The sequence below is a fragment of the Cupressus sempervirens genome, chromosome 10 (assembly GCF_028749045.1).
Source record: "Cupressus sempervirens isolate cs-2001-9-10 chromosome 10, ASM2874904v1, whole genome shotgun sequence".
NCBI classification, from domain to species: domain Eukaryota; kingdom Viridiplantae; phylum Streptophyta; class Pinopsida; order Cupressales; family Cupressaceae; genus Cupressus; species Cupressus sempervirens.
The window spans coordinates 189606793-189623411 of record NC_143127.1 but is presented as its reverse complement, the minus strand read 5'-3'; the positions used below and the strand labels follow the sequence as shown (position 1 = coordinate 189623411).

The following is a 16619-nucleotide window of genomic DNA, read 5'->3' as shown; positions in this document are numbered from 1 at the left end:
TATAGATCCACATTTTGACATCTTCATATTAAATAAAACCTTAATGAGAAATACCTTGTTTGAAATAGAGGGCTTTTCATACAATTTCTCAAGGGTTTGCATCAACTCTTCATTTGTCTTCACTTTTGTAATGTTAAAGGTCACTGATGGTGCCACGAATAATCAAATTTTTCCAAGTGCCTTTCTATCTAAAATCTCCTAGTTCTCATCTATCATAGTTCCTTGTTTCTCGATTTTTCCTTCCAATAGTTTCCATAAATCCTTCTGATAAAGATAGTCCTCTATTTGCATCTTCTATAACTAAAAGTACTACCCATTAAATTTCTACACACTCAATTGTGAGACCTTCTTGTACAGGATCACTAAGAAAAATGATGATAGTTTGGCCAAAAATAAAATAAAAAATAAATGATGACCATCTATCTTTGATACCACATGTTAGGATTAACCACAGACAAAAATAATAGTTAACAACAAATATAACCAATATGAAAAAATAATAAAGTACACAAATGAGAACACAAGACATAAAGATTTAATGTGGTTTACCCAATCCCTAGGCTATATCCACCAACAACAAGTCCAATATTATTATTATCTAGGGAATACAATCCATGATCCTTTACAACTCAATACTGCTACAAGAAGCTACAATATCACCATACATTATGAAGTCCCTAACCCTAAGTCATTTTATACAAGATTAGGGGGAAAACCGCAAACTAAAAACCCTTGTAAAAATAATCTAGAGAGAAAATTGCACCGAATAAAACTCCAAGTCTGATTAGGCTCTACGTCACAACAATAACATGTATGATATTCAAGTTTTATAAATTCTCAAATTCACCTTTACATGAGTTATCATTGTTGTAAATTTTTCCCAAATCATGATACGCATTAGAGTTCCAATATATTCAAATGTATAGTGAATATGGGCATTAATATCTTCCTCATGAAAGACATCATCAAGAGTTAAAAATAAATAAGTGTTAGGATTATTTGCATTAATTTATAGGGATATTTCTTAAACTGGTATCTAGGTTGCCTTTTAGAAACCTCATAAATCTAGGGTTTCTCTATGATTAGAGAGCTCAAAACAATTATTAAACACTTCTAAATAAAAATCAAAGCACTTATAAATACTTTAACTGATACCAAAGTAGGATGTTCTATAAAATACTCAAAATCTCAAAGTGTTAAATCTCCTTCTACACTCTTTCTGTAGACTCAACAAACTTAAGTGGAAAAAAATGAGATGAATTCAACCATTAAATTATTGTAGAAATTAACTATCATAAATGAATCAGTCTTCATTGCACATAAAGTTGATAAATTGATAAGACATGCTTAAACTCTTGAAAATCTCATAAACCATCACAAAAACTTTTACAAACACAGATACTATATCTAACAAATCTAATATACTCTTGAAAATCTCATAAACCATCACAAAAACTTTTACAAACACAGATACTATATCTAACAAATCTAATATACCCAGTCTAAGCTTGTACAACCTAACACTATAGTTTTTTGGCTCAATTAATTTTATGGTGAAGTGCTCTCTATAATTATAAGGTAACCAATTAGGTTAATGAGGAGCATTAAGTGTTGGACATTGATTCTCCCTTGTCTACTCTACCATTAACTACTCTTTTTCATTCCAAACATTACCATTTTCACTATTACATTCCTTCAAAAATACCATGTTTATGTTCTAATAACTACTCTACCTAGCATTATTATGTCTTCTTCCATTATAGTTATTTATTCTAACATTAGGTTCTCTTATATTATCAATAAATCTATTAAATCTATAATATCTAGATGTGTACCCTACATTATTACCCTCATAACATGTAACAAAAGATTTTCTATACATTTTCCCATTTTAATCCACTTTCAATCTACAATCTTTAGAAATGTGTTTAAAGTTATTACACTTGTAACATGTAACATCAATAGATCTAACATTATTTTTTTACAAATGTCTTCTTAAATTTAATATGTGATAGATTTCATTTTGTCTTCCATTAGTTCATTGATTCAAACTTGTTTTGTACTCATGTGATTTATGTCCATAAATCCAATAATTGAACCAATAGTTGATAAAAGGTTTAGCTTTAGTGTTACCTTTACAATATTTCTTCATGTGTCCATATTTTTTCTATGAAAAATATCTTCCCTTAAATTTTGTCATCTTTTCTTTAGGTTCTTCATACTGAATTTTTTCCTTATTATAATCTTGAATTGATTTATATTCTAGTTCTTTAAAACATTGACCCTCATGATATCTAATACTTGTCATATCTCCTTTAGGTTTCTAGTACATTAATTGCTCATCAAGATTCCACTACTTGAATATGACTTCTTAAGATGTGACTTCTTTTTACAAACTTTCCCTTGGCAACAATAGTATACTTCTCAAGTTCTTAATATCTAGTCTTTGATTCTTAATATTCAAATTTTATATTACTAAATGAAGTATTCAAACCTTTGCATTCAATCTATTTGACATTTCTCTCTTTGTGCCTTTCCTTCTTCAATTTCCTTTCTCATATGAAGTGATGTATTGTCTAATTCATGTTTAATTGACTGATTTTCCTTTTGAAGTTTACAAATTAGATCTAACCCACCATTTGATTTAGGATCCTTCAACTATTTAGCTATATTCTCTTCATCCTTGAGATAGTAATCTAGTATTTAAGTTTCTTGATGTAATATTGTTCATTTTTAAGATTTAGCTTCAATATTTCCTTTCTTAATTATCTCTATCTAATTCTTTAAGTCCTACGTTAAAGTTTCTTTTAAAACTATCTATATCCATTAGGACTCTCCTCAAGTTGTAATACTTCTTCTATGTAATTAGGCAGGAGCACATAGGTGGGCTCGTGAAGATCTAGGGCTCCTATGTTTGTTTTGGATTTTAGTGGTTCTAGTCACACCACTAGGATAATAATGGAACTAACATAGTCCTATGTTGAGGTAGGTTAAGTGTGGGAACCTCATTAGGCCCTAGTTGCTCTTAGTTGCATGATTAGATCAAATAGGGTATTCTTATGATTTGGAGGGTAGAATGGCCAGATAAGTTTTTAAAGGTCCTTTGTACATGTTTTAAGTCCATTTAAGGCTTTTGGAAAATTTTGGTAGCCTTTGGACCGAGTTTGCGGGAAAAACTAAAAAAGATACATAAAAGTTTCTCAAACTTTTTGTTGCATTCAAGAGACTTTGTGGATGGGGCTTGGTAACTATCTAAAAAAGTTAGGATTAGACTTGGGATGATTATTTAAGGCCATCCTTCACCTATTGAAGGGGTTGGAAGTTTTTTGGATTTGTGTGTATGAACTAAACAATAGGAAATATAGTTATAGTTCTTGAATTATTGAGTTTGGACTATGCTAATGGATTATATGAAGTGTGTTAAGCCATATAAGTTTTAGGTTAATTAATTTTAATTTTTTTTGTCTAATTATTTTGGAATTTTATTGATTTGTAATTGGTTTTTTTAATTATTTTGTGTTCTATCAACCTACTGTTTTGAATCAAGCAACTAGTCAAAATGGAGTCATAGAGCCTCTTGCTAGAATAGGATCTATATGCAATTTTTTGTTAGGAAAATGACTCCATGTAAATATTTTTAAATGAAGGATGGGTCTTGGAAAGTATGGATGGAGCTTATAAGGTGATGCTCTAGGAGAGCCAAAGTTGCATGTCTAGGGATCACAATGGATTGTAGATGCTAGGAGGGATTGAATGCACATATAGCTTTAATCAAGCTTGGAATAAGGTAGTGGCATGAGAGTAGAAGCCCAAAATTAAATGGGAGGTATTGGTGAAATATTTTAGGAGGTGAAAGTTAAGCTCTAGCTAGAAAGGCTTTAAAAGCCTTAAAACCTTATTTTTAGGCACATTTCTAGGTCATGCCGTAAAAAATGATTAGGAACCCAAGAAAACCAAAATCTTTGAGCTTTTTGAAAAGGGTCTCTAGATCAATGATTAGTTCACCCCCTTGTTAAAGACTTTTCTATGTTATTTATGATTTTCTTCAATAGGAGGGTTATTTGCTTGTAGCACTGTTGCAAGCATTTTTTTACAATTTTGTATCATTCTTGGAACTTGATTAGGGTTTCAATATAAAATATGGTTATAGTTATTAAAGGGGATCCTAATGCCTTCCTAGATCTGTTGGAGTGTTTGTTGAGATGTTAGGGTTGATTGTGGAGTTGGTGTGAAGAAAGCAAGAAGGGGCTAAACAAGCCTGGGAAGTAATGGGAGAGTTGTTGTTCTACCTAATTGGTGTTTACTAGTTGAATGGAAAAAGAATACATTGATAGGATCCTAGGGAGATTAGGGTAGCTAGAAAACCTATTTGGTCAAGAGAAAGACCTAAGGAGATCTTGAAAAGAAGTTGGGGTAGGAGCAAGACTAGTTGGTACACCACTACTCAATAAGGGCTCATTATCCAAATACAAAATGTACTGATTACAATACAAAAAATGATTGCTATGACATCAAAATGTCTTATTAGTCCACCATATAGCAGCTATCCAAGTCAATTAATCATCATGGCTCATAAGTCACCATTAATATATCATTATAACATCATTACATAAAATTAGTATATCACATCTCATTCTCAAATGTGACATCTAACTTACTTTATACATTTTAAAATTAATATCCTAGTTGACTTATGAAAACTATCTTCACAAAATGTGTGGAACAATATGGGAGGCTTAATATCTAAAACATATGTTGAATTGGTAAAAAAATTTAACTCCTCAGGCCAATTTTCCTAATTAGCAAAAGAAACCTTTAATAGTTGAGACATTTTCAGTAATATTACCATGATTTGTTTGGTCAAATTTCCCTACCATAAATTAATAATAAAACAAGAGGTGATTCCTTGGTGGGAATAATTATTAGATTGTTTACACATAAAGAGTCTAAATCCTATAGATTTATAATGGCTTTCATATAAGCATAATTTAGATCTAATATGTCTAGTAACTAAAGGCTTCTTTATAATAATTTATTTGCATACTATACTCTTATGTTGGTAGTCAAGAAGATGGGCATAAGTGGGAAATGTCTAGTAGGAGGCTTGGATATAAGTAGATAAGATGCAGGAGAATCCTAGTTTGCATGGCCATCCTACATGTTTATTGAGTTACTTACTACCAAGTTGCAATGTCTTGCATTGCCAAATTTTCTATGTTTGTTGAGTTCAAATATAGTTGTTGTTGAGTTATCCTATGGTTGTCAAGTTCATTTGGTTGTCAAGAATTGTTGAATTCCTTTAGTTTCTAAGTGTTATTGGGTTCCTTTGGTTGCTAAGTATTGCCAAGTTCCTTTGGTTGCCAAGTTATATCAAGTTTCCTTTAGTTTTTGAGTATTGTTGAGTTCACTGAGTTGCACCATTTGTTGGATTCTTCATTTGCCTAATTGTCTATGTGCGATTTCCTGTAGAAGCCAACCTTTGCGTTTAATTTAGTGATAGGTATGTACTATGAGCCAATCTATGGCTTATCCTAACATTTAATATGAGAGTTTATTTTGGTTGTATTGGACCTGGCCAACTCGTGGTCATGCACGTATTTAAAGAGGTATTTGGTAGAGTCTTAGGAGAGAGAGGGGAGTAAGAAGACAAGAGTAGGAGAAGCAAGCTAAAATGTAAAGTTTGATCATTAAAGTTTGAAATTACACTAAAATATTGATTGTAACCTAGAAGGCCTTACAACTGATCATGTATCTATTATTTTGATGAATATAAGAAGGAATTTGTTCATCTATCTCCCGAGTTGTTGTGATTTGGTGTTTGTTTTCCATTGTGTTTACTCTTGCAGATAGTTTGGATAGTTAGGTGTGACTTTGGCCCTAGTTGTCTCATCACTCCCTATGCTAGGTGGTATCAAAGAAGAGGTTTGTCCATGTGGAGATTGGATCTATAGAACCCTAAGTGAATTTGGGTTGTGGGGTAGCAAATCTACAAATTTGACATATAACTTGTAGAGGTTACGATCTTGTATAGGAACCTAATTGAAAAGATGTTTCCAGGTATAGAAAATGCTAGCAATATTGTGTTGGATACATTAAGACAGATTGCAACCAAATTAGATTTTGTAGAGATAGCCTAGAGAAGAGTGCATCTTGATGATCTATGAGTGATGATGATGTAGAAACACCAAACCCTGACCCAGAACTTGAAGAAGTTCAAGATGATGCAAGGCTTTTAAGAGTGTTGCCAAGGCAAAAATCAAGGCATGTTGCTGAAGTTGTTCCTTATGATGGAAAATTGGATACCAATGTTGTGCTTGATTAGATCTCTCAAATGGAGAAGTTCTTTGAGCATGAAAGCACTCCTAAGAATAGGATCCTGAAGATTGTAGTTACAAGGTTGAAAGGACATGCCTAACTATGGTGGGAGAATTCACAAACTGATAGGAAAAGGATATGGAACAAAAATATCAAGACCTTGCTGAAGATGTTGAACAAGGTAAAGAAAAAGTTTCTTCTTGCTAATTACCAAGTTAGTTTGTTTAGAAAGACTGTGAAGGAGTATGCTAAGGAATTCTATACATTGTACATTAGATCTAGACATGTGGATAATGATGTTGAAAAAAATGCAAGGTACATAAATGGATTGAGATCTAGAATTCAAGATGAGATATGTTTTGTGAAATTGGAAAGTGTGGAGGAAGCATATCAATATGACTTGAAAGTTGAGGAGATCTCCGAAAAGAAGCATTAGCAAAGAAAAAGAGGTAGAGGTCATAGATTCCAGAGAGGTAGAGGTAGATCTTATGGAGAAGGCACTTGAAAAATCTAATAGTTTTGTGCAAGATAAGGAAACAACTGAATGGAAGAATGATGATAAAGGAAAGACTAAGTAGAAAGGTGGTGATTCTTATCATTGAGGTACTATTTCTTACCAAGGAAGAGGTAATTCTTATTTTAGAGATAGATTTCGTGGTTATTGTTTCAGATGTGGTAAAGAGGGACATAGATCCTCTAAAAGTGGGAAAGGTAATATAAATGTTTTGATTCAAGGAGACACTGACGGTTCACCAAATGTACTTGAGGCTAGAGAAGATTTGATGGTGAAAAGAACATTATGTAATAAGGGAAGTGATGAGGAACTTGTTTTAAGGAGAAATCTTTTCAAGATCAGATGTAAGATGGTTGGAAAATGCTGTAAGGTGATCATTGATAGTTGAAGTTTAAAAAATTTTGCATCAAAAGAATTGGTTATAAAGTTGTGGTTGTAGAGGTTGGAGCATCCTAAACCTTGTAATGTTTCATGGGTCAAAGACGCGCATAAGATATTGGTAAGTGAACAATGTATTGTGAAATTGAAGATTGGACATTATTCTAATGAAGTTCTTTGTGATATTATGCCTATGGATTATTGTCATATTCTATTGGATAGACCTTGGAAATATCATTGGTATGCTATAGATGATGGAAGATTGGATCAATATACTCTTTGGGTGAATGGGAAGAAGAAAATATTGCTACCTTTGAATGAAAGTCTAGATGAGGTTAAATGTACTACTATGAGAATTTGCATGGTTAATGGAAAGCAATTTAAAAAGAAAATGAAAAAGAATCAAATCCATTGAGATAGAGTTGTACTGGTAGCAACTTAGTATTAGAAAATAATGCTAACCAAGTACCATTCAATAGTGACCAAGTAGCAGAAGTTAGTGTTAATCGAGTGATAGTAGAAAATAGTATTATTAATAGAGTGTTAATAGAAATTACAAAATTGTTGAATGAGTATGAGGATATTGTTGTAGAGGATATACCTAATGGTTTACAACTAGTTAGAAGTATAAGTCATTGTATGCATCTGATTCCTTGAGCTAGTTTACCAAATAAAGCACCATATTGACTGACACCTACTAAGAATGAAGAACTTAAGAGGAAAGTGCATGGAATATTGGAGAAAGGTTTGATCAGAGAAAGTTTGAGACCATGGGTTGTACTTTTCATATTAGAATCTAAGAAGAATGGAGAATGGAGAATGTGTACTGATTCCAAAGCTATTAACAAAATCAAAGTGAAATATAGGTTTCCTATTCCAAGGATGGATGACATATTGGATTGTTTGAGTGGAGCAATGTATTTTACCAAGATTGATTTGAACAGTGACTATCATTAGATTTGAATTAGAGAAGGTGATGAATGGAAGAATTCTTTTAGGATGAAAGATGGTTTGTATGAATGGTTGGTAATGCCTTTTCGTTTGACTAATGCACCTAGTACTTTCATGAGGTTGATGAATGAAGTTCTAAAAAGATTCTTGGGCAAGTTTTTGATTGTTGATTTGGACGATATTCTAATATTCAGTAGGACTAAGGAGGAACATCTTGAGCATGTTAGATAAGTATTGCAAATATTGAAAGAAGAAAAGTTGTTGATTAATCTAAAAAAGTGTTCTTTTATGCAAGAGAAGAATGCATATTTGGGATTTGTTGTTTTAGCTGATTGTTTAAAAAAGGATCCCAAGAAGTTGAAAGCAATTTTGGAGTGGCCTACATCTGAGAATGTGGGTGAGGTAAGGTCATTTGATGGTTTGGCTAGATTTTATTGGAAGTTTATAAGAAATTTTAGTTCTATTTGTAATCCTATCATAGAGACAATGAGACGAGATAAAAAAGAATTCAAGTGGACATATGGAGCTGATAATAGTTTTGAGACTTTGAAACAAAGGGTTGCTGAGTTACTCGTATTAGCATTGTCTAATTTCAATAAGGTATTCCAAGTTGAATGTGATGAAAGTGGTAGTGCAATAGGAGTTGTATTGAGTAAAAAGGTAAACCTATTGCTTTCTTTGGTGAGAAGTTGAATGATGCTAAAAGGAAGTATTCTATGTATGATCAAGAGTTTATGTTATTGTTCAAGTAGTGAAGAAGTGGAGACATTATTTAATTCCTAAAGAGTTTATGTTGTATACTTATCATAAAGCTTTATAATACTTGGGAAGTCAACATAAGCTAAACCAAATACAAATGAAGTGAGTGTAGTATTTGTAGAGTTTTACATTTGTGATTAAGCATAAAAGTGGAGTCACTAACTAAATTGTTGATGCATTATGTAGAAGATGTTCATTGTTGACTAGGATGAAGGTTGAAGTTCTTAGTTTTGATGAGATAAATGAGTTGTATGATACTAATCCTATTTTTTCTGAGATGTAGAGAGAGTGCAAAGCACCTAGTTTGACAAAACAACCAAGTAAGTTTGATTAGTATTTTGTTCAAGAAGGTATGTTTTTAAAGGATATTTAGTTGTGTATTCCTAAGAGTTCTATTAGATTGAATTTGATTAAGGAAAAGCATAGTGGTGGATTGGCTGGACATTTTGGAATTGATGACGCTAAGTTTGTTGAAAGAGAAGTATTATTGGCCTCGGATGTTCAAAAATTTGTAAAGAGTTGTGGAGTTTGTCAAGTTGCAAAAGAAGTATGTGAGAATATTGGTTTATAGACACGTATTTCTATTCCTAAGAAACTTTGGAGTGAAATCAGTATGGATTTTGTTCTTGAATTGCCTAAGATTGTGAAGGGGTATGATTCTATATTTGTTGTTGTGGATAAATTTTCTAAGATGTCTCATTTTATACCATGTAAGAAGGCATCAAATACTAAGCATATTGCTGAACTTTTCTTTTAAGTGGTTGTTAGATTGCACAGATTACCCAAAAAAATTATTTCTGTTAGAGATAATAAGTTCCTTCATGTGTCAAGATAATATTATCTTACATTCAAGATGAAAAATAGAAACATGTATTTTTCACATTATTGTTGATGATATTTCTATAAAGTAATATAGGAAATTGTGCTTTATAATCAAAAAATTATTTAAGATATGGCCTACCCCTACAATAACCTAATCATTAGATTGAGCCATTAAACATTTCTTATACATATCAAAGTAGCTAGATACTATGCTAAAAATATTGCCACATTGAGATATGCACCCGTCACAACTTAGTTTGAATATAATCCTTTACAAATATTTAGTTGAAATTTTGTAAGTCTTAGGTCCAATAATATGATTCTTATGAACAAACAACTATATTACTTAGAAATCATATTGACATACTATTGGTGATAAAAAGTAAACAAGAAAAACTAATTGAAATTATTATAAATTATGATGAACTAATGCCTTTGGCTTCTTTAGAACTATCAACCCAAGCTAGAAAATATTATTTTCATGAATTTTTTTGTAAAACATAAACAATAAGGCTACAATTCTTGTATAAATTGTAAATATAACTAACAAAATCAATAGAAAAAATGATATAAAACTTAATTATGAAGTCTTATTGTACACTCTTCAATATAATATTGCAAACATTCTTTAGATTCATGATCGTCATTAAATACAACATTAGTTTAAAAAGATATTATTTTAACCAATAAAAATAAATAAAAACGAAAAAAGAAAATTGATATATAAAATTAAGAAACCCCTTAAAAGTTAATACAGCACAAGAAAAATGAAAACTATATAGAAATATCACAAAATAGTAAACTAAATCCAAGCCTACTTTAAACCTTATAAAAAAAAAGCCCTGAAAATAAAAAGTCTCCATGACAAATATTTTAACATTTAAGCAAATTGCATGGTACAAAACTATATCATCAGCTGACTCGAGTTAATTAATGAAAGACCAATTTTTACACTCAACCGAAAATTTATATTATATTTGATACAACGTTTGTCCACGGGTATCGCAATTTTTAAATTAAAACAACAATTACCAGGCCTTAAAATTAAGTTCCCATATTTTAAATATGGATAACGTGGACTCAAATTATCTATGAAGATCGTTCATACTAAGAGTTGAAATAACTTTTCATTGTATAGATGGTTTGCGAAAGAGTGAGTACTAAAAGTATGACCGCAACTAACAAAGAGATGATATACCATGGTTTTGAGCAGTGCCTTCTCCTGAGCTCGGTAATCCACACGCTCAGTCGGCTGTTGTATTGTTGGTTGATCATGTTCAAAATTGGCTGAAAATCATCCTTGGCAGTGATTCCGAAGCATAAATCATTGAATATTTGAGCTACTTCTTCATCTGTTCCCAGATAATTCTCGATGATACCCGCTCTCTGAAACAACTCTACATCCTCTTTAGAGTCGATTAAGCTATCCATTATAAACATGTTGAGAGAAATTACTCGTTCAATTGCAGATTTTTCGTGCCTTTGACACTCTTCAAAAGCCACGAGGTTTCTGAGGAATATTTCTGTGTAATCGTCAACAGCGATTTTAGGAAGAAAAAGTTTACTGTTTCGGAAACATCTGTATTTAAAATCGAATTTTCCTTCGGTGCTAAGCTGCAATTTAATTCCAGCCTTCTTTAATTTATATGCTGAAGGTATCTTATCTGTTGGATAAGAATGGTGAGACAATCCCAACCTTACCCCTCTAAAACAAGCAACGACGTTTGGAGTAGCGAAGCAATTAGAAGTGCCGCAGCGAGTATTACATTCCCAACAATTATTATTAGGGCGCCGTGTACAATCAGGAACAGAATTTGACAAGAAATCTGCTATCACCCGTCTTGACAAATCCAATAGATGCAATGGACGACTTTCGATATGTTTCTTAATGTCCTTTTCTCCCTGTGTAATGTGAATCCAGAACGGATAACCACTAAAATATACCTCGTTGCAGCCAGACAAATGTTTGGCAAAGAAATCCCGCACTAGTGCATTGTCTTTCAACTCCAGTTTCAAGATCATTTGCAAAACACAGAAAGGAATCTGATTTTCCAGCTTCAAAATGTCAAGCATAATCTCTCGTCTTTTGATGTTATCACCTCTCTGGAAGTGGAAAATAAGGCTGGAATTTAATAAGTCCATTCGGAGAAACTCAAGAATAAAGCATGCATCTATGATCATCATCCAAACAAGAGTATCATCATCCCATTCGCTTGCCCAGTCTTCATAGCAATCTCTAATATCTTCAATCCGCTCCTTGAGCACTTTCTCCACCTTATCCATGTCCATTTGAAGCCTTTGCAAGGCTTTATTGAGGGCTTGGAGCTTGTATTTGTCCATTGCAGTCAGCTGCTGGTCTTTCTTGTGATGGTAAGGTCCAAGAAACACGACCAGAGGGTCATAAGCACCTCGTTTGGTTTTCTTTATACTTTCAGGCACCCGATATATGGACACACCAGCTGACGTTTTTAGCTTTCTGTTCTCTGAGCTTAGATCCTTATATGCATTCTTAACTTGTTCAATCCATGTTTCCGGTTCATTGTTCCACTGCAAGAGAGGTTGCCCTTCTCCGCCTCGGACTGTACAGGTTATCTTGTCTTGATGATGATTCATTTTACCCTTACCACCTAGATGGATATCAATATCACCTAGTTCGATATCAATTTTGACAGTTTCTGTATCGTTAGCTGAGGCCATAGGATAGATCCTTGATATCAAAGATGGAATTAGCTTCACCTACACATCAGAAAACGATGTGAAATACATTACATTACACGGATTGAAAAGAAGTAACGATGATAACAAATAAGTTAAGCAATAGCTTACAATGTAAATGGTGGGTTGTTTATTATTATTGTTATGAAGGTCCTAGGTTTGAATGTATTTGGGATTAATAATTAATCTTAATAGGTATATTATATTGTTTTAAAGATACATATATTGTTTTAAATTTTAATAAGAAATAAAATTTCAAAAATGTATTTCTTTTTTATATTTACCAATGTTTAAAAATAAAAATACTATTTAAAGTCAACTAAATATGGTTATGTTTTTATGTGCACGAGATCTCAATTTCATTGGAATGTGGGGCAACTCATATTGACTTTGTTAAGATATTCACCCCAAGAAGTTGTGGCAAGATTAATTGCATTCCACAAAAATAATTAGAAAGGAAGGAATGAGAAGGAAAGATTAATTGCATTCCACAACTTCTTGGGGTGAATATCTTAACAAAGTCAATATGAGTTGCCCCACATTCAAATGAAATTGAGATCTCGTGCACATGAAAAACTAAATTGGTGTCTTCTCCAAATAAATAAATGTCTTACAATATCTTCTTTTTTAGATTTTACTTTACCTTCTCCTTCCACCCAGACCCCTTCATTGAAACTATTTAAGTAACTTTTGAAAGTTATATATTTTTGCAATTCGATTTCTTCCATTCAAAATCAATTAGTACAAAAATTAAGAAATTGAATTTTCTTATTTACTAACTAGGGATATAGATCTCTAATGAATGGGCTATCATTTATACTATTCTAAAACAAAACAAAATCATTAATAACTTTTCTTTTACCTTCACATGAGGCTTCTCAAATTCATTTTATCAATGTTGTCTACTACTTCAATATTTTTCTCTAGCCACTCACTTTCATTCTTATCAAATGAACAATTAAGATTTGATTTTACCTTTCCTATTCCTACAAACTTTTCCCCACCTATAATCAACTCTTTTCATTCTCTATCAACCACATCAATATGTTGCAAACAAATGTTAGTGTTTTATTTGATGTACAAGTTTGATATGAAGAGATTGTAGGATTATATGCTTAAATGTTCCTATGTTCTTGAGTATTTCTGTGAAATGAGTATTTGATGGTATTTATAATTCTCCAAGGTTATTTGATGTTGGTTTAGAGGAATTCATTTGTACCTTTACATTGGGCGAGGAGGGATTGAGGTTCTATATATATACACACACACACACACACACACACACACACACACACACACACACACACACACACACTTCTACTAGTACTAGTTTGGAGGATATGACTAGAATATTTATTCAGTGTCTAGAATCACTTTTCCATTATTGTTTTTATGTCCAAGAGTATCTATGATGTCCTATATTTCTAAAATATTTCCTCACTCTTTTGAAATTAAATGCTATGTATACAATGATATTTTGAAAGATTATATCTATAAATAATAGATAATTATTTGATATTATGACTTAATTATATAGATATATATATATATATATATATATATATATATATATATAGACACACACACACACACTTCTACTAGTACTAGTTTGGAGGATATGACTAGAATATTTATTCAGTGTCTAGAATCACTTTTCCATTATTGTTTTTATGTCCAAGAGTACCTATGACGTCCTATATTTCTAAAATATTTCCTCACTCTTTTGAAATTAAATGCTATGTATACAATGATATTTTGAAAGATTATATCTATAAATAATATATAATTATTTGATATTATGACTTAATTTTATATATCAATATCTTTGTGGATCAATATAATTTTAGTTTGTATGCTAGGTGTTTCCTTATGCTTGCATTTGATTTTCTTATTTTGGTCATATTACTTTGGTCTAGAATTATTTTGGTATATTATTTTAAACATAGCTATTGTTCTATTGTGGTAGTTCAAAATTTGTACAGAATTAATTTTAATAGAATTTATTTTTGTAGGCCTATTGGTTATTATCTACTAAGTGTATCTATAAGGTAACTTCATTTATAACTTTGGAGGATATATTAATTCACTTGAACAATTTTATCTTCAAAAAAATATGTTTTATGATGTTTTAATGTCATCTTCATCTCCTAGAGAATATTACAAGTAATACAATTAAGTTTGGTACCTAACATGATGCCATTTATGTTTGTCCTCAATTTTGGCAAACCTAATTTAGGACCTTTTGATGAAGAAGTTTATATTTATTTTCAATCATTTCATCAAGTTGATGAAAGAAAGTTATTGTACATGTATGTATAAAACATAAGTGTGAATATTAGTTTGGATAGTGCACAGTCATAATGATATCCATAAACATATTAGTTTTGATATAGTAGTTTTAGTATGGTTAGTCCTTTGAAGATGATTTCTTAAGAAAATGACTCCAAGTCATAATTGATGAATGATCATTAATCTTGATTGATAAAAATCATGTATATCCTAAAAAATAGTCCTTGAAAGTTTTTTTTTATCTTATCGAAGAACATGCACCTTATTTAGAGTCGCATATATCTTAGTTAAGGAAAATGCACCTTACTCAATGAGTCAAGAGAAAAGGACCTTTCTTGCTAGTGATCCTAAAAATAAAATTGGAATACAATGTTTTTATACTTTAATTTGTATCTCATCATGGTTTTTATGTTCTTCAATTCTGCACATAAATATTATGTTCTAATGTGTATGGTGCTCATTTATTTACCAATCTTCTCTTAAAATTAGGTTAAGGTTAATTGACCAAGAGTTATGATAGATAAATTTATAATTGTATAGTCAAAGACTGATTTACCTTTGTCCTTATTTTGTTGTGTTCTTGAAAACCAACATCAAATTTCTTTTTTTTTGTAGGAGAAGATTACAAGTTTGAGGAAAGTATATGATAGAGAAATAATGAGCTTACAAGATGCCTATATTTTATGCCACTGACTAAAAAACTTAGAAGCGAAGGATACAATCATATTTTAACTCTCTACCTTATGGAATATATAACTCTATTATATATGACTATACTACTCCTACTACTCTTCCTAATATTGTTGATAAGATTAAATTACATGAGATCAATAAAATGAAATGAATGTAATGATAACTAGAATGTGCTATTATGATCTCTAGAAGATCATGGACTTTAAATGTTGGACAAGATGAATAACAAATAATAGGGGGTGGGAAGGAATATGTCATTCTACACTAGTTAGAACTTTTTTAACTCTTAGTAAATAATTAACATACATCCACTACTACTTAATAAATTTTGAGTGAAATAAAATTAGTTAAACATACACAATGAACACTATATTTTACAAGGAAAATCCATAGAGAATCCAACTTTGATGAAATGGTAACAAAACTATTTTGATGCCAATTAGGTACTTCTAGTACAAAAAGGTTATCTCTCTCAATAAGAGATGTTGTCAATAGGCTAACTGCCTACGTAGATATACCCTGAATAATAAAGGGTTTCTATTAATATAAATCCTCAATACCAATAGATTAAAAATTATAATAAAAAATAGTACAGTTTTAGGCCTTTATAATTTGAATTAAGAATAAATCATATCTCTGTAGTCATCTGTCTAATTCAGTCATATGGTTTCATTACATGAAAGAATTGTTGATATAATCATAAAAATACACATCATGATGCATTTGACTTGAAATCAGTTAACATATATCTACCAAAATCCTAACATAAAAATATTAACCAAAATAGATTTAAGATAGAATACACCACCTCAAGAAATATATCACTCCTTGAGCATACCAACACACTACCATGATCTTTGGAGCATGTTTATGTACCAAACTCCTACCATGAAGATATCAACCAAAATAGATTTTAGATAGTATACACCACCTCAAGAAATAGATCACTCCTTGAGCATACCAACACACTACCATGATCTTTGGAGCAAATAGACATGATGGAAATGTTAAGAAAAAATACTCAAAGAAAAATCATTAACAAGATTTACAAAGGATTGACCCAAAACATAAGATCCATGAAACCAACAATATGGTCTAAGAAACCATAAAGACATGAAATAAGATTATACTTCATTTTCATCCAAAAATCATGAATGACATATAAGGTACACACTATCAATTA

At 31.3% G+C, this 16619-nt stretch overlaps 1 protein-coding gene across 2 annotated transcripts in view; it reads right to left on the bottom strand.

Moving 5' to 3' along the window:
• Positions 1–10684: 10684 nt before the first annotated feature.
• LOC149533279 (putative UPF0481 protein At3g02645) overlaps positions 10685–16619 on the bottom strand; it is an 84455-nt gene continuing 78520 nt past the window's right edge. Inside the window, exons 2-3 of one of the 2 annotated variants that reach the window (XM_089805152.1) lie at positions 16245–16319; positions 10685–12475 (exon numbers count right to left, since the gene is read on the bottom strand). In XM_089805152.1, the coding sequence (XP_089661278.1) occupies positions 10847–12436 (1590 nt within the window). In that variant the 5' untranslated portion in view covers positions 12437–12475; positions 16245–16319 and the 3' untranslated portion in view covers positions 10685–10846. The remainder of the gene's footprint in view (positions 12476–16244; positions 16320–16619) is intronic. The other variant, XM_089805151.1, reaches the window with a different exon arrangement.